Source organism: Plutella xylostella, chromosome 22, assembly GCF_932276165.1.
Source record: "Plutella xylostella chromosome 22, ilPluXylo3.1, whole genome shotgun sequence".
NCBI lineage: Eukaryota > Metazoa > Arthropoda > Insecta > Lepidoptera > Plutellidae > Plutella > Plutella xylostella.
The window spans coordinates 10,039,846-10,053,098 of NC_064002.1; the positions used below are offsets into that span (position 1 = coordinate 10,039,846).

A 13,253-nucleotide genomic window follows, 5' to 3' on the forward strand; every position below is an offset into this window, starting at 1 on the left:
TATTTTCGAAATCCGATTATTCCGAGTTTATGGTGCAAGTGATCCCATAACTCAGAAGTGGGATGAAAAATCAGTTACGCGCCCACCTAAACGGATATTAACACGTAAGTACACTTAAAACTTATAAAGTTTTAGATTTGAGTTTAATTTTGACGATTCTTTTTTTTTTCTGATGCTGGCACATTTTTAAAGTTATATAAGTATTTTAAATTCGCTGGTAAGTTTAAAATTATGTTGCTATATTTGTATCATCACTTGATTATGTAATGCTTTCGTTATTATAATAATATCAGTTTTGGTACTTAATGGATATAATTGATCGGGGAGCAACCCGGTACAAGGAAGTGATCGGGGCACTCCCCGTATTTCTTGCACTCGGTTATAAAAGCTAAACTTGTATAATGGATACATGAATGTATTGATAACGAAAGCTCTACAAAACTTCTTATATTAACGTGTACCGTTTAAACAAATGAAGTGAATTAATTCCAAATGACCACCAGCATTAGGAAGGAAGAATTTTTAACCATGATATTTATTAAAATACCACTAAATAGTGGTTATGATTGACTTTAATAATCACAATAGTTCTTTTGTTTTGGTATCTTGACACTGTGGTTGAAATAATATGTAACTGTGTAGTGCGGTTGTTAGTTGATTAAATAATACGATGAGTATAGTGTTTAATATTTTATTCAGTAGCCAATACTGTTGAGAATTAACTGATAAAGCTATCATAAGCTGTAAATACAATGGAGAAACTCGTTATTTTATGCATATGAATTTATGAAATCACAAAATACTAATGCCTTGTTTATTTATATTGCCGAGGTTCTACCATGAACAAAGAGGAGAGTCGCAGTCGATCGCGATCAATGCGCGCCGATGCAACAGCCGATGCACCTGGAGGGTTGGTCAGCACACGAAGGAGCCGTAGCCGCAGCCCTGTGCTGGGCCGTCAGCTGAATCGTCGAAAGTCGACCAATGCCTGCCATCACGTTGCTGTGACCGCTGAGGTCCACAGTCAGCAGCAGTCGCGAGGCCGCACGCGGTCACGCTCTCCGTACACCTACAGGATCAGGTATCGCCGTTCACGTTCCAGACATTCAAGGGGTAGGCGATCCAGGTCATCTTCAAGGCATGTAGGTTCTCGTGAATCTACACGACGCCCTAACTCCAATGATAGGAGGGGACATTCTTATGTGCGGTCCAGGTCAAGGTCTATGTTAAGAAAATCACGTTCACCAAGTCATGAAAGCAGATGTAGTATGAAAAATTATGACAATATGCAAAGTATGTTCTTTCAAAAATTTCTGGAAGTTATGAATAATATAAAACCTAATAGTGACAGTGACAAGTTTCCAAATTTGAATGTAGTGCCCGATTTTGATCCTTTGAACAAAGAACAGACAGTTGATAATTGGATTCACAAGGTTGATGAATGTGCCCAAATATATGGCTGGAGTGACAGGCAGATAGTCCACTACGCTATGCCTAAACTTGTTGGTATAGCGAAAACGTGGTACCAAGGTTTGCCATCACTCCTGTATACTTGGACAGAATGGCAAGTTAAACTGCGCGAGTCGTTCCCAACAAGGGAAAATTATGCAGACCTTTTGTCTGAAATGTTAAATAAAAGAGCCCGCTATGGGGAATCTTTAGATTTGTATTATTACTCTAAAATGAATCTTTTAAATCGTTGTGACATCACCGGGAAACGCGCAGTAGACTGCCTCTTAGCAGGAATAGATGATAGGAATGTTCGAGTAGGAGGGCAGAGTGCGGAATTTAAGGAGCCAGAACAAGTTCTGAAATTCCTTAAGTCAATTAAAGTAGGACAAGACAAAACCAACAATGACTCATCCAGAAATAGGGATATAGAAAAGCGACATAATAATCGATCAAACAACAATTCAGATCGGCTAATTAACAAACCTAGCACATCTCAAAGACAAGGGGCATCCGTTCTTTCGTTGTCCGAAACCAAAATTGCTGTGTACAAACTGTAAGTGGTTGGGACACACTGATGCTGACTGTCCAAAACTGAAACAAGGTGCAGTTACTGAGAATAAAAGTAAAAATGTACTAACAATAGAAACCGGACGTAATACTAGCCTTAAATATAAAATTCCAATTAAAATAAACGGTAACCTGTTGAACTGTATAATCGATTTAGGAAGTGAGGGCACCTTGATTCAGCTAAGTGAAGCAAAAAGATTGCAATTACAGTGGCAGAACGTGGAAGGGCCCCTATTAAAAGGTATAGGAAATGTGGCGTACCTACCTGTTGGGTCATTGTACGCGACGGTCGAAGTGCAAGGAATTGTAGAACATAATGTTCACATTTTAGTGGTAGACGATCACGTGATTCCTTGCTCACTTCTGCTAGGTCATACGTTCACGGAAAGGCCTACGATTAAAATAATCAAAACAGACACAGACGTCATATTCCAGCAAGTAGAACAACTCAGATCTGAAAAATTCTGTATGACGTGTAGGTATGAAACTATCCTTGCGGTAAACGAGATTAAGGCAGTTCCAGTGAAGTCTTCCAGTCCTCATACTGGTACAGTTTATGTGAATGGTAGCGTAAGACACGCATTAAACCGTGAACATTACTTGTTGCCTGGTGAATATAAACTAGAGGATGGTTTCGGAAACGTTCTCATACAGAACATAAGTAGTGGTGAATTAAAATTTAAGGAAGGAGAATTAATCACTAGGTGTTGCTCAGTAGGTGAATTAAACATTCATCTAGTGGATGGTAGTATAGATGATTTTGATTCAAATATCAAGTGTGGCGACTGCTTATCTGAACCGCAAAAGCGCGAGTTAGTTAATCTGCTCAACAAATACAAGAACTCTTTCTCGTCAGGTTTAAAGGATTTGGGATTTACAACGGCAACAGAAATGACCATAGAATTGACTGACTCCACACCAGTTGTATATCGACCATACCGATTGTCAAATACGGAGCGTCAGAGAGTTAAGGAAATGGTTCAAGACATGCGTGACAGTGATATCATCAGAGAGTCTAGTTCGTCTTACGCAAGTTCCATAGTACTGGTGAACAAAAAAACTGGTGACAAAAGATTGTGTGTCAACTATCGCGCACTCAATCGTTAGACCAAGCGGGAACACTACCCCCTGCCAAGAATCGAAGACCAGCTTGACAGACTCTCTGGGAGTATGTTATTTGTCACATTGGATTTAGCCTCTGGCTACTACCAAATACCTATTGCCGAACAGTCACGTGACAAGACTGCATTTGTTACCCCGGATGGACAGTTCGAGTTTAATACTCGGTGTTTCAGCGGACCATGAATAAGATCATCCAGAGCTCGTCAATTGTGAGTGCTTATACACTTGTTTATATGGATGACATACTCATACCTGCCAAATCATTCGATGAAGGCCTTAAGCGCTTAGATGAAGTGTTAAACTTACTTTCGAACAATGGCTTGACAATGAACCTCAGTAAATGCAATTTCTTCTTTGATAAAATTGATTATCTAGGGTATGAAGTTAGCGCAAAAGGAGTGCGTCCAGGGCTAGTCAAAACGAAGGCTATATCTGAATTTCCTGCTCCAAATAATCCTCACGAAGTGAGACGATTTTTGGGGCTGGCCAGTTTTTTCAGAAGATTTGTTAAAGGGTTTGCGATACTAGCTCAGCCCTTGACCGCTTTACTGAAAAAAGATGCTCAATGGCGCTGGGGTGATGTTCAAGCCGAAGCTTTCATCAAGTTAAAGGATGCCTTAGTTGATAGGCCAGTATTAGCTATGTACAATCCTGACGCGGAAACACAACTACATACTGATGCGAGTAAAGTAGGCGTTGCAGGAATACTAATGCAGAAAGACTCTACGAATACCTTACGGCCTGTCGCCTATTTTAGTAGGCAGACGACCCCGGATGAACAAAAATTGCATTCGTATGAGTTAGAGACCCTTGCCGTAATATCCTCTCTCAATAAATTCAGAGTCTATCTGCTAGGTATTAAATTTAAAATTGTGACCGACTGCAACGCCCTTCGTACAACTTTAACTAAGCGTGATTTGGTTCCTCGAATTGCCCGTTGGTGGTTGCAGTTTCTTGAGTATGACTGTGACATAGAATATAGAGCAGGTGACAAGATGGCTCATGTTGATGCTCTCAGTAGGAGTCCTATCATTGATGACCAGGATTGCAGTCACCTGCTGGATATTCTGATAGTTGGCACCGACGACTGGTTGGCGACATATCAGCAATCTGATGATGATATAAAACGTATCGCTGAAATACTTAACGATCCTAAAACAAAAGACGTCACTGAAATATTCAAAAATTATAAGCTGGTAAACGGCCGAGTCTATCGGGTATTAGACGACTCTTCCATACGTTGGATGGTACCCAGAGGGGCACGCTGGCAATTATTAAAAGCAAACCACGATGACATCGGTCACTTCGGTTATGACAAGACTTTAGCTAGAATAAAGACAAACTACTGGTTTCCTAAAATGAGACGCTTCGTTAAGAAGTACGTAAATGCGTGTGTGGAATGTGCTCATCACAAAATACCAAGTGGAGCAAAGGCGGGAGAGCTTCATCCAATCCCTAAGGTAGAAATACCGTTCCACACCATACATGCAGATCATTTAGGGCCATTCATAAAAACAAAAAGATGTAACGCATACATATTGGTGATTGTTGATGCATTCACAAAGTATGTCAATCTAACTGCGGTACGTAATACTAAATCTGCTACAAGTATACGTGTATTGCGCGAACATTTTAGTTACTTTGGAACGCCGAATCGCCTGGTTACTGATCAAGGTACAAGTTTCACCAGTGCGGCATTTAAAAACTTTATGAAAAGCACAGGGATAAAACACATATTGAACGCAGTAGCAACGCCCAGAGCCAACGGTCAGGTAGAGCGGTATAACCGCACAATCTTGGCCGCTTTAGGAGCAATGAACCATGATAAACCAAATGGCATATGGGACGAACATCTCCCTGATATACAGCTTGGAATAAATACCACTGTTCACTCTACTACCAAGAAAACACCAACTGAACTTTTGTTTGGTAAAACCGTCACAAACCCGTCTCAAGGAATTTTTAATGAGATAATCTCGGACACAACTCCACCTAATCAATTACCGCTCTCGGAAATAAGGTCGGAAGCGAGTGAGCTAATTAAAGAAAAACAATCCTGCGATAAAAACACATTTGATAAACATCGGAAGAAAAATGTCTCTTTTAAAATAGGTGACTTAGTCAGGGTAATTCGTGCAGCAACTGGTATCGAAGGCCAGTCAAAGAAATTGGAACCAAAATGTAGAGGACCATATCGTGTCAAAAAGGTACTACCGAATGACAGGTATGTAGTGGAAGATACCCCAATAACTCGGAGAGGCAAACGCTATGAAGCTGTAGTTGCTGTGGACAAAATCTTTCCATGGATGTCGGTCACCCAATCACCTGAAAGCGATTCGTCTGACGATGATGAAAGTGTTCTTAATGGATCTGATTCTGCATAAAATAATAATAATAATATAATAAATATATTTTCTTGTCACTCTCGCTCTTAGAAATTTTAGTTATTAACCTACTTAAGTATGTACACAAAGCCTGTATACCAATTAAGTATTATGTAAATTCATCAGAAATAAGTAATATAAGTTTCAATAAAATGTGGAATATCAAAAATATTAAGTCGCCGGTAACGGTCAACTGGACCGGGCACAATTTTAAGTTGCCGGTAACGGTCAACTGGACTGGGCACATTAGGAAGTTGCCGGTAACGGTCAACTGGACCGGGCACAATAGTAAGTTGCCGGTAACGGTCAACTGGACCGGGCACAATAGTAAGCTGCCGGTAACGGTCAACTGGACCGGGCACAATATTAAGTTGCCGGTAACGGTCAACTGGACCGGGCATATAAGTAAGGAAAGTGCATGATATAATTGTTACGTATTAAGTTAAATAATAAGTCTCTAAATAAAATAAAGATTAAAAAAAAAAAAAAAAAGTTAAATAATGTATTTAAGTTGAATTGTTATGTATATTTCGGTACTTTAACGAAGGGACTCGTTATCAAATAGGATGGCCGAGTTGTAATAGCGTACTATTAATAGTGTATTATTAATCATCTTAGTCCACGTTAATAAACTATTAAATTCATACAATTAATATTATATAAGAGGAAACGGATAATGGCTACAGTTGTTCAATTTAATTTAGGTAGAATATTTAAGCAAGACTTGTTTCTGTTGTTGTTAGATATTGTTAAAATCTTACTGTTTGTCTATTGATTAATATTGTTAATTAATAATGGTAATTATTAAGTAATTTTGTATTGATTATAATTAATTAATTTAAATACTTTTATAAATATGAAGTGTTTTGATACTTCCGTTTGTTCTGATTGGCTGAACGTTCTTGGCCAATCACAGAGCCGCAAACGCCAGCCAATCAGGTGTAAGGTGGTAGGGAAAAGTAGGGATAGGCATGGTAGTTGAATCTGGGGCAGTCTAGTTTTGGACACCAAGTGAGCAGTATCTCTGAATGTTGTGTTAGTTTAGTGAGATCAAGTGAAATATAAGAAAATAGTGAAACAGTGCAGTGTTTTATTTTCGAAATCCGATTATTCTGAGTTTATGGTGCAAGTGATCCCATACGACCAAGATGTCATATTCATATATTCATATTCATTTATTCAGTTCAATACATCGTCATAAATATAATTATTAACAGACTGATTGCTAAAATAAATACAAATTGTACTTACTCTGTTACTTTGGAATAATCTAACTTATTCATATAATAGTCTTTCTTGTGTAATTTGAACTCCATGTTGAAATTGGCTTCCTCTGTAAAGTAAATAATGCTTACATTAGTATTTTGCGCTAATTTATTAGTATAAAATTAGAGTAAAAGTTAGTGCATACCAAAAATATTTATTAAAAATGTAAATCTTACCATCACTACTATCTATGTCTTCATAATCTTCATCATCACCATCAACATCCTCAATAAACTATAACAAAAATGAGTTTTAATTTAACAGATGAAAATACGAACATAATATGCATCAAAAGTTTTACAAATCAGAGTTACTTCTTCATCTGCAGCCATAAAGGCCTAAACGGATAGGCTATCAGATGACAAAAACTGACTTATTTTATACATTAAAAAAAACACGCACTCACGCCTTGTACTAATGTACTCCCTTGCGGGGTAGGCAGAGGTGCATTGCTGCACCCACTTTTCGCCAGAGTGTTATGTTAGTCCCAATGTAATAGGGGGCTATTTCCATTTTACGGGCACATCCAAGACCCGAGAACAAATATCTGTGTTTAAACAAATATCTGCCGCGGCCGGGAATCGAACCCTGGACCATCAGCCCCCGTATTATGTAACTCCGAGTGGGGTTGGTTGGTATAAAATGGCTGACAACTTAGAGCATTATTAATAAATACTATAACTTTAATACAATAACTTTTTACTGACTTATCTGATTTCACAAACGTTTATGTTGAATGTAATGATATATTGGTAGGCTTCTTGCATATTTCTTTCACTAAGATTTTTGGTGTTTTCGGTTAATAAGTCTCTAAGTTGATACCAATGGACAACATTTCATTTTCTTTACCCTATATTTTTATTAGTTATTCGCAAAGTTTATAGAAAATTAGTGGACCCGTATTTTTTTATTTTGTATGTACATAAATTTTTGCATGTTATTTTTAACTTTAAAGTTAATTATTTTAAAACCGGAAGTGACGTCTCATTTTTGGCTCAATTTTTTTTTTTCTCTATTGCCTGAGTTTCGAAAAAAAACATAAATGACACTGACAAGTGACATTTAAACTTTGTTTACATGCCAACCAACAAATGGGTCATTTTCAAATGACCTTGATATTTCTGATGATGGAAAGTAGGTACTTATCATGTAAAAAAATAAGCAGAAGCATTTTTTCAGCTGTGTAGGCGGTGGCATGCTCTGGGACATATTATATAGAGGTCATCACTTAATAATAAATAAAAAAAATAGTCAGAAAGTGTCAGAACAGAATTAATGAAAATGACCCAAATAAACAACAACGTCACGATAAAACGTCAACGTCAGTCAAAAATGAAAGTGACAGTTACTTTATTTTTAAATCTATAGGCTGTGATCATCAAAATGCATCGCACCTGATGCATGACGTCATCAGCACTTTTTTACTATTTTATGATTTTCTCGAAAATGATACATCCAAAAAATACAAAAACATTTTTTTTGTGGTCTTTAGAGCTAAATCTCGAAATGGTTTTCGATTTATAGCAGCTTTAGTTTTTTGAAATGTTGTCCATTATCACCGGTTGCTAACTCTCAAAAAGTTATAAAATACGGGGGCTGGTCAGTAGTCAGGGTCACTAACCACTACTACGCCATTCGGTCGTCATTTTTATACATATTATTACGATAGTCATCTTATTGCTATATCAACTACAATTTCATGTGAAAAAGTATACATACGAATTGAGAACCTCCTCCTTTTTTCGAAGTCGGTTAAAGATGAGCTCTACCAGTCGGCAATACGTACCATATCGTGTGTGGCATCGATGAGCGCCTGTAGTTCATCGTCGGGCTTGTTCGCCTTAATGTCGTCTATGTTCACGTTGAATGTGTCGTCGTTGTTGGGTTTATACTGCAAAAATAATTATTATTTCTAACTTTTTTCTTCATTAAAGTACCTCCTATAGCCATAACACCGTATCTGCCCCAGAATCGATATATGTTGCTATAAGGTGAAAGTTTTAGCCTGCTGGATAGCCGGTAGTGGGTGGGTGAGCAAAGCCGAGGACAGGGTTATGGTGCTTCTATGTAGAAGACTATGTACTGCAGTGCACTATTACTGGCTGTTCGTTTGTGTTTTTGAGTTCAATATACCCCTCTGGTTTTTGACAGATACATAAACTATGTATACATAATTTTTCTTAATACTTGCCTCTTTCCTTTCATTAGCATTCGGCCGTCTGCCGGTCTTGGCCTCGAAGTATTTCAGATCTGCATATGTGTCCTGAAACTTTTCCTTATCCAACTTGGCAAGCTCTTGCATGAATATTTCAAACCTTTTCAGGTTTAATTCACCCGCCTCGTTTATGTAGCCTGAAAATTTATGATATTTAGTACACTAACTTACGGAATAATGTTACTAAATAAATCCTTGTTTATTGCGGCATCAATATAGTACTGTCATTTTTTATTTTTTAATATTTATACCTACTGTAACTCAATGTGAATTGTCCACCAAATGGAAGGAACTGGTTCCTGACACACAGGTTACCCTAGTTTAATAACCAGGGCTACATTAGATTGTACTATTTGTGTTGCAATAAAGAAATGTGTTATGTTTATTTTTATATGCAACTTTTTCCCTTACATGCATGCAAGGCGATAGAAGAATTCTTACAAAAACATACTTAAAAGTTGCAAAACTCACCATCTAACATTGGTAAAACCTTCATATAGGTGCTATATAAAATAGGCAGAGCGTCATTACTAATATGCATATTGGGCAAATTAGGTATAAAGTCATTGCCGACTAGAAAACCCATCAACACCCAGTCATCCACAACCTTCTCTATGTCATATTTGAATGGTAAGTTGTCTTTGATGGATATGAACTCTTGCTCTAGGTATTCCCTTAGAAGGGATAGATGAAGAAGGAAGAAGTTCGTCTCTTCAGGACTGGTGGCCCGTTGGGTTGTCTTTCCGAATTTTACCTGAAAATGAGGTAAGAGTTTAGTTATGTTGTTTCTTTGTCGTAATATTTTAACAGGACACTTTGTTATATTGTTCTCTTTGAGAGCAACATCCTAACTGATATTATAAATGCGAAAGTAACTGTGTCTGTCTGTTACACTTTCACGCCAAAACTACTGAACAGATTTGAATGAAATTTGGTATACATACGGTCTAGCTAGACACTGGGACAGAACATAGGCTACCTTTTATCCCGGAATTCCCACGGGAAAACTTTTAAAGGCAAAGCGAAGGGCGCGGGAACAGCTAGTTGCTCATAATTTTGAATGAGTTGTAGAATGTTTTGTGGCTATGTGGCATAATAATATAATAATAATATAGCCATTTATTTCCAAATCTTATCAAGTTATTCTTAAATAACATAGTTTGTAAATAAGATATTAAATTAACATGCGTTTTACTATATTAACTAATATTATAAACTTGTAATTATAATTTAATTTCATGCACATTATATTTCTATTTTGAATATTTAATTGTATAATAGTTATTTATTGAAAATATTTACTTTTTTATAAATTTTCTAATTTGGGTACCCATAAGTGGGTGAAGGCCTCCCCCCCCCTACGCCCCCCTAGGCTATGTGGCATAGCAAAAACATAAAAAAAGTTTTCCCCTGGGAATTCCGGGATAAAAGGTAGTATGATATTGTAGAGTGATATTGCTGAAGGTGTCATTAAGGTAGCCTTTTCCGATTATCAGTAATTTGGTGCTTTTCTCATTGGAACTTTTTCATTGCCAGTGAGTGTATAATACTAGTAGGATCAAAGGCCATTACCTCTTCTCTCAACAGCGCAAAGTGCGGCTCGTGCGTGCACATGCCCAGCATGATAAGATCGGCGTCCAGCCCGTACAGGCAGTGCCGCGTGTCCGGGTCGTAGTCCGGCTGCGAGCGAGCCCAGCGGATGTAGTCCATGATCTTGTGCTCGCCTTCGCCTGGCGTCTGTAGGCGAGGGTTAGGGTAGTCGGTTACATGCTTATTGATTGGTACACAGACAAGTTTATCCTTTTTATAGGGTTTCGGTGACAAACAGAAGGGTTTGTGACCATGGTGACAGGATTGGCCAGTCAGTAATCTGACGCAATTGCGTTAGTGGCTAAATTATATAAGAAACACCATTTGAAGAGACTTGTTCGTACTCAAAAATGAAAAGCAATGTGATACATAGACATCCAAATACCTAATAGCCAATGTTTAGGGTGATTTTACTATGTCAAAATTTGATAACTTTATGGTAATTTTAGTTAGTCACCATCATAATCATCATCAGCCAATAATCATCGACTACTGGACATAGGCCTCTTTCAAGGAGCGCCACAACACTCGGTCCTCGGCCTTCCTCATTCAACCACTACCCGCCACCCGCCTAAGGTCGTCAGTCCAGGTAGTCACCAGAGTCAATGTAAAATACCAGCACTTATAAATATTATTATTAAATCAGAAAAACCATATTACCTCATGACCAGAAAGAATGACTTTCACTTTAGACCACAGCGGGTCGGTAGAGATCTTCTGCTGCACGAAGAAGCGGAGTTGCTCGTGCAGGCGCGCCATGAACACCGTGCCCGGTGTGATGCAGTTGCTGTCAAACCGCTTCTCTGATGGCAACACTTCACCTGTGGAGAGAAATGGGATAGTTATTAGTAGAACGTTGGGCATTATTTAGCAGTGGTAAAGGGATACAGGAGTCTTTGTAGGGCAAGCAGATGTGATAGATATTTTATACTTACTTAGAAATATTTTCAGGTGCATAGGTTTTACAGGAAAATGATAGAATTGTGTTATATGCACCTTGCCACTGGTATTTAGTATACCAGATAAAAAACTGCCAATCTATCTTCAAAATATTACTGAGTACACTAACAAAAGTTGGTTTTGCTTGATAAAATATTTGAGGAAAACATAAAATATGAAATATTTCCTATACTGACCTTTTTTCCTAGCTTCTTCTTCTAGTTTTTCAGCCTCTCTGGCTGACCTGAACCTATAATGTAATTAATTTAATAGGGTTAGTAAGATATTTAAGCCATAAACTGCAAAGATATTGTTTCTCTGTTATGTATATTCCTCTATCTGTGGAAACTTATATATTTAGTGATAAAGTTCTGGATATTATGATAATATCATGACAGACAATTGAGTGCATGGTTACTCTGGGTGTAAAATATGTACTAACAAAGTAGCTATAAACATTTATCTACCTTCGTCCTCGCTGCTGGTTCATCTTGGCCCTCGGAGCCACTCCGTCAATGGCCATGAAGAACAGCTTCTTGGGCTTGATGATTTGGAACAGGATGCTGAGGTAGTGGAAGATGTCCTGGAATATCTTCTCCTCCGTGATCCGGAAGTGCGGGTTGGAGTCGTCCGGGTGCGAGCAGTTGTGTATGATGCCGTTCATGTCCAAATACATGTTGTCAAAGTCTGGTATCTGCAGATAAGGCATATTAGAGGGAGTTAATTAATTGTTTATTTAAATTCAATCTTGGCACTGTTGAATGTTTTTAATAATACTTTGTAATGTGTAGCAGGGGTATTTATGGTTTACATTGGATCAAATGTCTGAATTTTTTGTTGAAATTAAATTATAATTAAGTATATAGTGTAGATTAAATGATCCATATGGTTAACTATAAATATGTTGAGTATGAATAGGTAAATTATTCAGATACTGTGCAGTTAAACCTACAAGGGGGGCTCTATAGACGTATATGTTGCTAAAGAAATTTAATAATACGGCAGCATAATTCATAATTTGCGGCTAGAACACTTGTTTACCGTTACAACTGCTCAAACATGACATGACAGCAGAAGGTAGAAACTCATATTAAAATTGTAAATTTTACCTGATACGCCTTCACCAGCTCATTCAAGCAGGGGTACCGCTCACTGGTGTATCGGAAGAACTTAGGGACACCCATGATAACTGCTTAATTCACGAGACAGAAGCAAAATTATTGTTTTCACGTATTGTTTGTTGACTTCAATGACCCCGAAATTGGATAACCTATTCCTGGCAGCCTGAACTGAAGTTAGCGCACTAATATTGAAAATAAACCCTGTGGTTGTTATCAAACTATGATGTTCCGGATAATATTTAGTCAAATAAAGCCAAAATATGGAAACTTTCAGCAAACGGCATTGCTGAAAGATTATTTGATTTGAGTAAAGTGAGTGAATGAATGAATGGAAACGGAACATAAAGTAAAGATTGAATGAATGAAAATAGAGAAGACCATATAAAAATTGTAATCGAATTTTTAGATGCTTAATCGATGAAAATGAAATTAAATGTAGATTTGATTCTGAAATGTTTAGCGTTTAAGGTTGCAAGTTGTGGTAGTATTTGATGCAAGAAGAAGCCAACGAGTGAGAGTCTTGCGTGTGCAGCGTGCGTCACCTAAAGAGATTTCGTGCTGCGTGTGCGTGCACGCAGCAGCAGCCTTGGTGGCGTG

At 37.8% G+C, this 13,253-nt stretch overlaps 1 protein-coding gene across 3 annotated transcripts in view; it reads right to left on the minus strand.

Moving 5' to 3' along the window:
• Positions 1-12,985, minus strand: part of LOC105383278 (5'-3' exoribonuclease 1) — a 31,868-nt gene extending 18,883 nt beyond the window's left edge. For all 3 annotated transcript variants that reach the window (XM_048628955.1, XM_048628956.1, XM_048628954.1), the window contains exons 1-10: positions 12,645-12,985; positions 12,003-12,229; positions 11,733-11,785; positions 11,257-11,417; positions 10,579-10,743; positions 9,478-9,760; positions 8,983-9,143; positions 8,578-8,682; positions 6,968-7,025; positions 6,777-6,858 (exon numbers count right to left, since the gene is read on the minus strand). In XM_048628955.1, coding sequence (XP_048484912.1) covers positions 6,777-6,858; positions 6,968-7,025; positions 8,578-8,682; positions 8,983-9,143; positions 9,478-9,760; positions 10,579-10,743; positions 11,257-11,417; positions 11,733-11,785; positions 12,003-12,229; positions 12,645-12,719 — 1,370 coding nt within the window. In that variant the 5' untranslated portion in view covers positions 12,720-12,985. The remainder of the gene's footprint in view (positions 1-6,776; positions 6,859-6,967; positions 7,026-8,577; positions 8,683-8,982; positions 9,144-9,477; positions 9,761-10,578; positions 10,744-11,256; positions 11,418-11,732; positions 11,786-12,002; positions 12,230-12,644) is intronic.
• Between the last annotated feature and the right edge of the window lie 268 nt (positions 12,986-13,253).